This window comes from Delphinapterus leucas, chromosome 11, assembly GCF_059928025.1.
Source record: "Delphinapterus leucas isolate spDelLeu-1000000601 "Yukka" chromosome 11, BTC_Dleu_Yukka2, whole genome shotgun sequence".
NCBI lineage: Eukaryota > Metazoa > Chordata > Mammalia > Artiodactyla > Monodontidae > Delphinapterus > Delphinapterus leucas.
In genome coordinates, this window is record NC_143139.1 from 66585144 (window position 1) to 66598295 (window position 13152).

Sequence of the window (13152 nt, forward strand, 5' to 3'; positions counted from 1 at the left end):
ACATCATCCTTTGTTTCAATACTGTTTCTCAAGTGATGCAAAAATGCCTCATACAAGTACTGGCTGCACAGCCTTTGAAGAACCCTTATCTATTTGTCCTGTAGCAGCAAAAAAGGCAAAGAAAATTGACCTCCCTCTTTTTTTCTGTTGTTCGTAGTTAGCTGAAAGTACAGAAGAAAATACATTAAAATAATAGTTGCCCAAGATTTGTGCATATAGAAAGGTAATTGATAATTTTAGAAATTTATTTAATAGCTAATTTTTCTTCTCATTAGCATTCGTAAGTAAATATCTTTCTACTCACATAAATATTTTATTCTTGATACTTGTTTTTACTGATCATTTTTCACTTTTTGAAATGCTGTTTTCTCTAGTTATTAACTCTACTTTTTCCATGTTCAGCACTAGGTGCTGAGTTAAGAGTGACTGTTAAAAATTAATATATTGGACTTCCCTGGTGGTGCAGTGGTTAAGAATTTGCCTGCCACACGGACCAGTACCAGTCCGTGGCCCGGGGGTTGGGGACCCCTGCTATAGTGGACTTTTTGTTTATAACAGCCCCTCCCAACTTTCCCTTCTCCTCAACAAAAAGTTTCCTCTCCTTTCTTTGCTGGACTCGCATGTGGTTTGCTATAGTTGTGTGTCTCGAATTGCAGTTGTTTTCTGCTCCCAAATAAACTTGCTTTTGCTTTGCTGGTATTAAAAAAAAAAAGAATCTGCCTGCCAATGCAGGGGATACGGGTTCGATCCCTGGTCTGGGAAGATCCCACATGCCGAGGAGCAACTAAGCCCGTGTGCCACAACTACTGAGCCTGTGCGCTGCAACTACTGAAGTCCGTGCGCCTAGAGCCTGTGCTCCACAACAAGAGAAGCCACCGCAATGAGAAGCCCGTGCACTGCAACGAAGAGTAGCCCCCGCTCGCCATAACTAGAGAAAGCCCGCGAGCAGCAATGAAGACCCAGCACAGCCAAAATATAAATTTTAAAAAATTAATATATTGAATATATTAATGTAATATAGCGTATAACATGGTGTCCTGATGGATGTTTGAGATATACTGCATGTTTATCTTAGGAACTGATTTATTTTTAATAAAATGTAATCTTTGATTTTTATTATTTTTCTCTTCTTAAAACTGGCTTTGAGAGTATTTAATGTTGCTTTGAGATTAGTTTTTCTTGGCCTGGATTTGCTTGGCAATGAAATCCTCAGTAGCATGACCATAGATTCTAAATACAGGAGATATACTGTTAAAGGGTGTATCTAGCTTGTTATGCTTTTTATGGATGATGATCTATTAATGACATATTATTCCTTTTCCATAGTAATGTACTTTGCAGAGTTCTATTTTCTTATTTAATTATCTCAGTGATGCTGGAGTTTAACTTGGGCAAGCATTGTTACACCTGTTTTACAGATGAGAAACTAAAGGAGAGGTAGAATGCTTAGGGAGAAGAGGCATGGTAAATAGGGCAGATTTTTCAGTAAGGTAGATCGGGGTCCTAATCCTAACCCAGACCATGAATAGCTGTTATTATCGTCCTTAGGGTGTCAAGTGGCTGATCTGTATAGTGAGTATAGCAATACCACTGTGTGGGACAGAGTGTGTGTAGCACCCTAGCCCAGGGTTTGGCCCATATTACATGTTTACTTACTACTGTTAATAAGAAATAGGAGAGTCCAGTAATTTACTTCAGTGTACCCAGATCTAATTGTTAACAGAATTAGAACTAGAACCTTAGGTTTGGGATATTTTGGTTTATGTTTCCACATCAAATTTCCTTTTAGTGACACATAATAGGAAACTAACCTGGGGCCCTTCGATGGCAGGGACCCATCCAAATGATGACAGGATTCACTGTGAGATAAAGTAGATTATGAGATTGGAGTGTAAAGGAACAAAAGAGAGAACTAAAAAAAAAAAAAAAAAAAAATCACTTCTCTGTTTTCCCCCTGGAGTTGTTTAGAATTCCTGAACTCTTGCCCTTCCTAAAGGTTGTTCATCTTTTAGAGCTGAACCAGACTCAAATGATACCAAGTATGTCGGAGACAAACTCTAAGAGATTCTTTGGTTCTATTATGTTCCTTATATGAAATCAGAAGTAACTCAACTACTCTGTAGAATTTACAGTCAACCTATGGTAGTGATTGAACAGCCTCATAGGCTAAGAGATCAGCCAGATGTGAGGAATTTCTAAGGAGTCTTTACTGAATTGGTATGTCTTTTGTATAAATAGGGTCACTATATACCAGTTATATATTCACCAAGTGTTTTAGATTGACAGCGTAATAGGCCAAAAAAAGGGTCTGTTGGTAAGATTTGAGGAGAGCCTCAAAGCACAGGTGATTCTAAATTCTTCCTTGTCCAGTCATTATATTTGCAAATGCAATTGTATTTGCTGTCTTCATGTATAATGCTGTGGGTTAGTTAATCAGAAACTTCACAGAGAGCACATTGCTATCAGAAAGGAACATAAAGAGATTTGTTTTCTTTTGATGGAGAGGCAATGGGAAAAATTTTGAGCACAGTTGGGAAATGAAAGAGTGAAGGCTTCCACAGACCCAGCTTCACAGACCATGCGTGGTACTGATAGCAGACACTGAACTGTGGACCTGGGGGTGGCTCATAGTCAGAATACAGTAGAGATTGCAGATGGTAAAACGCTAAGGAATAACCCTAGATATGTTAAAACCAAAAAACCTGCACTGGACTGTATATGTGGATATTAAAATATGTACATAGATAGCGTAGTGACTAACAATGCTGTGAAGGCAATGTTAACATATCAGTGGAATACTAAATTTTATCTTTTCATTTTTAATACTTTTTTCCCTTATTAGGAATAAACTTACTTTTAGGTCCGTGTGAAGTAACCAAAGGTAGGGAAATGAGAAATAATTGCATATTATAAAATTGCTCTAGAGTGTAAAAGTGTATAGTATATGTATTCCGGTATCATGAATCATAATCTTTAAATTATGTGTACTTTTTCCACTTAACATTTTAGCCAGGCAGTTTTTTTTTTTTACCCACTTTATGTTCGTTTCTATAATAATCCAAGGTATAATTACTAGGAAAAATAAATTCTTATAGGCTTATAAGGGCTCATATTTCCCTGGAGTCACTATCATACAATTAGTAAAAAGCCCAGGCTACAAATGTTGACTCCCTTACAATGTTTGTTAATGGATAGAATGAGAAATCATTCTGGTTAACAAGAAAAAAAAAACACATTCGCATTAATTTTAAGTTTCATGCAGTTGAGTGGCTCTTTTTTCCCCTCCTTCTACTTTCTTTCTCTTCCCTTTTCACTGAGATTAGAAATTTTAACATAATTATCCTTTATATTTTAAAATGACATTTATTTAACTTATATCTTTAGTAACACCATTTTTGGAACACATCTGAAGTCCAAGTGTTCCATAGTGATTAAAACAAGGGCTTTGGAACCAAGCAGACATAACTTTTAGCTCTGTTAGCTTTTAAGTGTCACTTTCTCTGAGGCACAGTTTCCTCATCCAGTACAGGTACACTAGGCACTCCTGTATTTATTTTCTTTTGCTGCTGGCCTGGCTTAGATAACTGGCAAATTTCAATGTTTAAACCTTTTTTGGGGGGTAGCATTCTGATATCAAACAAGTAACAGAATTGGAGGAAGCAAAATTTAGGATTTATCACCTTTTTTTTTTTTTTTGCGATACGCGGGCCTCTCACTGCTGTGGCCTCTCCTGTTGCGGAGCACAGGCTCCGGACACGCAGGCTCAGCGGCCGTGGCTCACGGGCCCAGCCGCTCCGCGGCATGTGGGATCTTCCCGGACCAGGGCACGAACCCGTGTCCCCTGCATCGGCAGGCGGACTCTCAACCACTGCGCCACCAGGGAAGCCCTATCACCTTATTTAAAACAGTATTAAATGTTTCAATTTTGCCAGATCTTTACATAGAACTTGGTGTTGATATAGGGACTAAAGACATATATTAAAGTTATAAAGTAAAAATAAATTACAGCTGAAGGCAGAAGTCAAAAATGGAGTCCTTGCTGATTCTGGTGGCTGTGTTCACTGCGCCAATGAAATGGAAATGCTGGTATGATAACCCTGAGGCATGACTGGATGCCTGAATGTTAAGTAGCTGAAATTTGAATATTAAGAGATTCATTCATCTTTTTCTTTTAACATCTTTATTGGAGTATAATTGTTTTACAGTGGTGTGTTAATTTCTGCTTTATAATAAAGTGAATCAGCTATACATATACATATATCCCCATATCTCCTCCCTCTTGCATCTCCCTCCCACCCTCATTCATCTTATTAGCTAATTTTTCAAAGAGTAATGCATGCCGTAATCATAAAATTATTTAAACTTTTTTTTATAATCAATGAATATAAATATCTCCAAACTTTTAGTGTAAAGTAAAAATATCCTTGAAAGGCTTCCTTGGTGACGCAGTGGTTGAGAATCCGCCTGCCAATGCAGGGGACACGGGTTTGATCCCTGGTCCGGGAAGATCCCACATGCCGCGGAGCAACTAAGCCCGTGCGCCACAACTACTGAGCCTGTGCTCTAGAGCCCGTGCTCCGCAATAAGAGAGGCCACCGCAGTGAGAAGCCTGCGCATGGCAACAAAGAGTAGCCCCCCCTCGCCACAACCAGAGACAAGCCCGCGTGCAGCAACAAAGACCCAATGCAGCCAAAAATAAAATAAGTAAAATTAAATTAATTAAATATATATCCTTGAAAAAATTGCTCAAATCTCCCTGCATTGATTTTGTGAAATATATCAAGTGCTATGAAATTGCAGTAGTTAATTTACAGTAAGTTTGAATTACTTTATGAACTTAGAACTGCTGTATTTGAATGAGGGCTTTGAAAAAATTTTGGAGGGATTCATTGCTGTAGATCACTTAACATTTCCAGAAGGGGTTCACATTTGATTTTCTCTTTAGAAGATCTTTTGCAAGATGGGAATATTTAATTGTTTTTCTGCCTTTCAAAGGACATAAAATAAACTGTGGCAGATTGTGGACGAAGTACAAGAGAAGCTTTCCTTGTGAGTTAAGGTCAAGTTTCTTAGTAAGTGGATACCTTTTAGATGCAGTTAAATACCAGTGTGAAGGGCCCTTGAGATATGAGTTATTCTTGCTTCTTTGCTTCCTGACTTTGTTTAAAAGAAAAATTTCGTTTTCTTTTTGAAAATAAAATAACTTTACAGATGAGATTTCCTAAAGCTTATCCAGTGATACCTAGAAGCATCTGTTTGCTTTTCCTTAATATAATCATCGTATATGCTTAGTCCTAAGAACTAAGTCAGGTACTTGTTAAACAATGCTTTTTAAATCTCTTGTCACATGTAAGGCATCTTCGGGGCACTTAGGAGTCCTTGATAAATGTACCTAAATCCCCAGTATCTTTGAGCAACAACCATTTATTTACATAGGTAGACTCTGTTCTCTTTCCATTGCATTAACTAGAAAATGTGACATTTAAAATTCCATTCCCAAAGAAATGTAAAACACTTAATATATTGTTTGGCATTAATTTTTCTGTGGTATAGAAAATACATTATGAAATATGGGTACTAGATAGCTTTAGTTTGTTGTTTCTGGAGTATTTTGTCCCTACCAGTTCTGAGGGGATGACTCATTTGGATAATTTATCTTGGTTCTGTATCATACTCTAGTCCCTCAATTAAATATGTGTAAATATTGAGTACTATAATATGTGATCTACTTTGTATTCTGACTCAGTATTGAGAGGGAGAGATTTCGATGCCTGGAAACAGATCTGGTTCTCTATTGTCATTAACTTTGCAATATAAAAAATTAAGTTCAGTTCATACATAAATGAAATGGGTATAGTAATGGACCTCAAAGGTTATTTTTGTGTTAAATAAATTCTGGACACTGTCAAGCATATAGTAAACTTTAAATAAATGAAAGCACTGTTATTTTTATTATCCCAATATACATATATTTTTATTCCTTCTCCACCTCCCCTTCTCCCTTCACCTTTTCCTTCTCTTTTTCTCTACCTAGGCTTGTAGTGGTACACATTAAGCCCATGAAATGGGACAGTAGTCCCCCAACAAGAGCAGCTTCTTATAGTATAAACTGTGTCAAAAATAGGAATAAAATGAGTACTCTGAATATTTTGAAATACTGTTTGTTGGGAAAAACTTTCAAAAATTACATTGAGATGTTAGGATAAACTGATTACATTTTTTTAAAACTTCAAATAAGTGCTTTATTATCTACAGTGCTTTAATGTATGAATTGGATTCATCTGGGCACACTATTAAAATATAGACTTTGAAAAACTAGATACATTTTTTTAGGCTTCACTCACAATTTCTTGGAAGAATTTCAGGGATTTTATTCCAATCAAACTGTAGTTTTAAAGGTCACTGCAGTGAAATAAATGCATCAATAAAATGTATGAGATTAAAAATGTAAGAAGTGTAAATGACATTAAATATTAATGAAAATACAAGATCTTTAAGTTATATTGGTCCAAAGTATAATTACCAAGTGAAAATTTGAAGATAATCTCAAACATCTGTTTCGAATTGTCATAGTACAAGAAAAAGTTTAGTGAATGTTAAAACCCTTTATTCCTGAAGTAGGATATAGAATAACCCCATCTCTATTTTAAAAGAATGTGAAGTGTGACCTTCATTTTCCTTTTGTCCATTCTTTCCTATCCTCCCCTCCCCTCCATTCTCCTTTTCATCCCCTGCTACCCAGCTGCAGAAGTTAACTATATTCCTCAGTTTGCAGCCAGTTTTCAGGGTGATCCCTACAACTTTCCTCTCTTTTATTTATGTATTTATTCCCTTTTATCTCTATTCCTAACTTGAATTTATTTCCCTTTGCATCATAGATAACTGCTCTAATGTACTTGATTTGCATCCTTAGATTTATAATGTACCCCTGTAAAATATGTAGTGATATTTTGGGTGGGAATGAATTTTTAATATTTTTAAAAGAATGTATTAGATATTTTGAATCTTTGTAGGCTTTTCAAGGTCCATTCATGTTACAGTATTTACACGGAATGTGCTGGTCGTCACTGCTGTATAGTAATCCATGAAGTTTATGTCTCACATGATACTCCCATGAAGGACAGGTCGATTATTTCCTACTATCAGCCAACACTAAGAGGCTTGCATTAAACATCCTCTTAATGTTCTCTTAGAATTTTCTCTGGGAGTGGGATTGCTGTTCAGGGATTATTCATGACATAGTCAGTAACATTTGCTGATTTGACAGAGTAAGTAGTCAGAGGGCAGAACGCAGTGGTTTCCCCACGCTACAAGGTCCCCGACAGTGCACAGGGTCCATTCCACATGCCTACCAGTATTTGGCCTTATCCAGTTTTCTCATTTTTGCCAATCTCAAGTCTCGTTGTTATAATTTGCATTTCTCTGGGTTACTAAGGAATTTGAGTATTAGTTAAAATTATTTAATGTATTCTAGAATTTATTTTGGTTTCCCCTTTTGTAGATTCCTGTTCATATCCTTTACCCATTTTTTTCCCCTGCTGTTGGATTTCTTATTGCTTTGTTTGGAGTTCTTTTTATTTCTAAGTACAGTTCCTTTTTGTTTAGATGTTTGAAATATCTTCTCCTGGTGTATTAATGCATGTCCCTAGTGTCCTTCAATAAGTAGAAGTCCTTCATTTTGAGATACTCAAATTCATCAATTGTTTTACTTTTTGAGTTCTGTTTGGAGGTCTTTTTAAGAAGCCACTTTCCCTTCCACAGAGATAATCTTTATATTCTTCTGTTAGCTTTACTTTTTCACATTTATCTTTTAAAACCATCTGGAGTTTACCTTTGTATATGGTGAATATGCTATAAAGACCCAGTTTCATTTTTCTCTTCTATTATGGTTATTAGAATACATTTTTTTGAGTTTGTTAATAAATTATGCTAAAATATTGATTGGAATTATATAGAATTTATAGATTAATTTTGGGAGAATTGACATCTTTATAATGTTAAATTGTCCCATCCGTGAGCCTTGGAATATTTCTCCATATTTTTTTGAATTTGGATACTTTCAAGTCATCAGACCAGCTAGGTGTAAAAATGGATCTGATATAAAACAGTTGACTTGGTTGATATGATCAAATTTGTCAAGTAATAGGAAAAAAAAAAAAACCCTAAAGCTACAGTGATTAATTCTGTAGGTTAATTATATAGATTTGAAATCATCACATTAGCCCTTTTAAGATGTACTTTTTATAGTTTATTTTAATGTATTTTCCTTTAAACTATAATATATCTGTAAAAACTACATTTTAACTGGTTTATATGTCAACAATGTTTTTTTTTTCTACTTTTTGTTTTATCACTGAAACATGAACAACTTTTGTGAAAAGGTTACTATTTAGTTGACTACTAATAGGATTTTAAATTTTAGGTTATATTCTGTAGGGTAGCTTTATATTTTTAGAAGTAATCTTTAGGTTAGCATTGGGTTCTGGTAGCATTGAAGCAAAAATCAATAGTATTTAAATTTAAAAGTATGGAATAGTAACAATAAAAAAAAAGTAGGCAAAAATTTTAGGCTTAGTCTTGTCAGCTCTTACTTAAAAACCTAAACTCTCTTTTGGTAAACACAGTACTAAAGAGCAATTAGGAAGAAGGGATTTTGAAGAAGAATTGTTTTCATATTTGAATGTGATGAAATCCTCTATGTCGGTTCCTTGCAGGCAGAGACCAGAAGGAACACACTGGTAGTAAGGAAGTTGGCTTAACTACTCCTTGCACTGAAGGAATCTCATTATATGCCCTGTCATTGGATTTGGATTTTGGTTGGGTGATTTGGGAAAGGGTCTCAGGAAACAGGGGAGTCCTCTAGATCGGATGCTGGGACAATTCTATCTATGCCTGGTTAAAGAAGTATTCGTTTAGCAAGAGAGGGGTTTGTTTGGTATTTTGTGGGTTGTACAGTGGCCTTTTTCTTTTTTGTTTAGTAAAATTATGAAGTGATCTTGCTTGCTATCATTTACCATGGTCTCAAAGTAACCTTGTCTCCAGCTGTTTTCCTGTTGTATATGTACAACGGAAGAACAGAATGGCCTGTTGGTGAGTGTCAGATGAGTTCAGGACATCAAAGTCTACCCTTTCTTTCCTCTCTCCCCTACTCCCTCTTTCATCCATAAGCAATTAAAATTGTTTAAAAAATACGTACTTAATTTGGGAATTTTCTTCTTTTTGTAGTTACCTAGGGCAATGACTTAATCATAAATACGTGAGTGATTTCTGTTTGGACAAAAGAAACTTAGTAACATGCTGTGGCTTTGCCACAGACAACTTTACTGATGATTTTTAATTTATAAGTTGTAGTCATACTTTGAAATAACCATCTCCTCTGCTGCCTTTCCCTGCGGAAGGCATCTTAGATTCTTTGCTCTTACTTTTCCCCCTACCTGGAGTCGCTGGTCTTTGCAAGACTGCTTCCTTATCCTCAGTTTTTAGAGATAACACCCATTTCCCTATTTCTAAGATATCCCTGTTTAAATTAGCCTCATTCCCTCCGTCTTACTTTGTTTTATATAGTTTGTAGCACTTATCACCTGAAGTTAATTCATTTCTTCTATTGTGTGGTCCTCCCATCCCCACTCCACTCCCCACTTCAAACATAAGCTGCGAGTGGGTGAGAACTTGTATGTATGTACAGTTGTGGCCAGCCCCCGATAATGTTTCTGGCACAAAATAGGTGCTTAATAAACAAATACACTTATGAATTAATAAATGAACCACTAACCAAATGAGTAAATGTATATTCTAGACATAAGTATGTATTTGTTGACTATTAACTATTAATTGGGCTATAAGTACTTGAAAAAATATCAGTCAGTTTCTCTGGAAATATGCCTTAATATTCAAACTAATTTCTTGCTATAATTTTTTTTCATCATCTGTGTTCAAAGACTATGGGTAAGATGGGATAGCATTATAATGATGTTTTCCTGGTGCTTAAATTACTAGTTGGATGCATTGACTATTAGAAGTTTCCATTGAGCCATACTTTGTTATGTTGGTGGTGGGATGGGGGGGTTGGATATAAAATACATATGGTGTTTTGCCTATTAAATTTAAAGATAATCATAATTTATTTTACTATATGTTTTTCATACTTTTTAGTTTTTTAACTTTTATCTTTCAAAAAGATAAGGATTCAATTTTCTATGGACTCATAGTGCCAAGGCCTATTCGTAGCGTGTGAATGTTGGTTTGCAGTGAAAGATGAAACTTAGTGTGAAAATATTTATTGAGTATTTGCCACGTGGCAGGCGCCATCTTAAACACCCTACGTATACAAGCTCATTTAATCCTTGTCAACAAACCCAGGAGATATTATTCTCCCCCATATTACAGATGAGTAAACAAAGGCACAGAGTGTTAAATTACAGGGCACATAAGCAAATTTGGGATTGAAAGAGGCTACACATTTTTATGCATTAAAAAGTGATATCTCAAAACCCCTTTCATTCTTCATATACGGCTATTAATTACCCAAATAAATAGGTCTTGGCACACATGAGCCTTCTCATCCTCATCTTCTAGTTGGGAGGGACTCTGATTTCAGGACCCGACACCCCATCTCCTTATGGGAAAGAAAGAAGACAAGAGAAGCACCCAAGTTTGAGGGATAGGTCCGTTTGAGAGCCATGCTGTGTGGGCAGCTGTTAATGGAGTGTCTTCTAATATTGAGAAATCATGATTATTTGGAGTGAAATGTAAAGGGTGTACAGAAAATGTCAATTTTTAAGTGTGACTGTGTGAAAACACTGTTACTGATTTTACCATGTATGAATTTATTAACAGGAAGGGTATAAAAGAACATTATATGTGAATAAACCATATATACTTCACTGTTTTAAGAAGCATAGTGTTTACTGATACATTCTGATGACTATTAAGCCTTTTTATAGCTTTGATATACTTAGTTATCTTCTTTTTTATTCCCAGTTCTTCTATGTCATTTATCAGTATTTTTGTATTTGAATGAAGTCTTTATTTTAAGATGATTTCTTACAGTTTCTGGTTTAGTAGGTATAGAATAATTTCAGTCCACGAACACCCCTACCAAGATTTGAAAGAGCTTCAAGTCTTTGTAGGTGATCTTAAGATAACATAGTTCTTGGTCTTATGATGAACTGTATGTGTATATCAGCTTTGAGACATAGTTTTGTTTTAGGCTTTCATTGTATTTAATCCCCTAGTTTGATGAAATGTTGGAGTACAAAGGAAATAAATTTGCTTTCTTAAAAATGTTTTAGGAGAGTTTTTTCTCTCATTGTGGTACTTCCTGATGGCCTGATATTATGTCATATATAATTGGAATGACACTCAGCCTGAATACTTCTTTCTCTTTTTGGCAGCATGGGGTAACCTTGGAAATGTTCTCAAGAGTCAGAGCAAAATTTCTGAAGCTGAAAGCGCCTATAGAAATGCTTTGTATTACCGAAGCAATATGGCTGACATGCTTTATAATTTGTGAGTATGCGTTGCTTTATCTGGTTTGGTTCATCTTTGAAACATGTGGCGAGAGGGGCTATTGATTTAACTGCTGGAAATGGAGATGATGGTAGCTGATATTCTGAAATAGTCTTTTCATGAATCATGCCTCTGAGATCAGTAAATGGATGGTATTTGTGATCTCTGTTTTGGGCCACATCATTGATATTCATGTGTATTGATATAACATGGCTAGGTTTTTTTTTGAAGTACTATGCCATATAACATAAAAATTGGTTTAAATGCTTTTAGCTTTTTGTTTTAAAAAGTTCACATCATTAGTACTTGGTTGTGCTCATAAAATAAGGCTGCTATGTATGATACTCTATGTAATTGATATCTTGATTTTTAATAATAGATTTTATCCTCTGTTAAAGAATTGCTGGTGTCAAAGTATATATAGAACATGTACTAAACCTGGGGAGTTATCAAATAAGATAATGTTTTTCTTTTATTTTTCCACCCCCTCCTCCAACGGTAGTGACAATTAGGTTGGGATAATGGGATAATTTAGAATGTCTGTGTATGTTGGGTTAGAAAAATCCCTGGGGAAAAATCTGTTCTGTTATTTGAATGGAAAGCCCCAGGGGGTGCAGTTAGATGTGAGTGGATAAATGCAAATTAAACTGAAATCCTTTTTCTGTCTCTTGTATTTATGGCACTCTTTTATTTATTAGTAATAGAAACTTAGTCTAAACTTGCTTAAACACAAAAGAGAATTTATTAGCCCCCATAACTGAAAATTCCTTGGGTTGACTAGATGAAAGCACAATTAGATCCAGGTGTTTTATTATGTTTCAGGTATTTGTCTCCATTTTGTGTCTTTGGTTTCTTTTGGGTTCACTCCTTTCTCTGTGGGACTCTAAGTTAATGAAATGACTCATGCACCTTTATGCATATGGACTCTTCTCAGTCGCTGAAGTTGTCTTGGTGTCTCTATTAATCCTGGAAAAAAATCTCTGACTGACCTTTCTGGGATCATGGATCGTTTCTTAAATGAAACTTTGGGCTGTGTGTCCGGGGCTATAAGAGCCCTCCATTGATAGTGCCTCTGGGGTTGGAATAGAAAGGAGGAGGACCAGTTCCCTGTAGGAAGAGACCAGGCATATAAGATGTCTACTGCTTGTGTCTGATGACTGCTATGTAATATTGACAATATTAAACTAATTTGTCAGCTTCATTTTTTTTTTTTTTTTTTCCTGCGGTACGCGGGCCTCTCACCGCTGTGGCCTCTCCCGTTGCGGAGCACAGGCTCCGGACGCGCAGGCTCCGCTGCCATGGCTCACGGGCCCAGCCGCTTCACGGCATGTGGGATCTTCCCGGACCGGGGCACGAACCCGTGTCCCCTGCATCGGCAGGCGGACTCTCAGCCCTGCGCCACCAGGGAAGCCCCTGTCAGCTTCATTTTTAATGTGCCTTTGTGTTCTGGTTATGTCTAATCTTTTGTACTGGCTAAATCTAAAAGTACAGATGTAAAAAATTTTTTTTTTAAACCACCAAAATATCTAGATTTTTAAGGGAAAGCAGACAAGATGAACTCAGTTTAACTTCCTATTTGTACATTTACCTTTTCTTTAACTTCCTAGACTTTAACCCTGGGGTCTTAGTCTCCTGGCCTATAGT

At 36.0% G+C, this 13152-nt stretch overlaps 1 protein-coding gene across 2 annotated transcripts in view; it reads left to right on the forward strand.

Annotated features, from left to right (window-relative positions):
• The window catches only part of TMTC2 (transmembrane O-mannosyltransferase targeting cadherins 2), a 398246-nt gene that overhangs the window by 212754 nt on the left and 172340 nt on the right, over window positions 1-13152 (forward strand). For both annotated transcript variants that reach the window (XM_022552427.3, XM_089921080.1), the window contains one exon: window positions 11394-11508. In XM_022552427.3, coding sequence (XP_022408135.1) covers window positions 11394-11508 — 115 coding nt within the window. The remainder of the gene's footprint in view (window positions 1-11393; window positions 11509-13152) is intronic.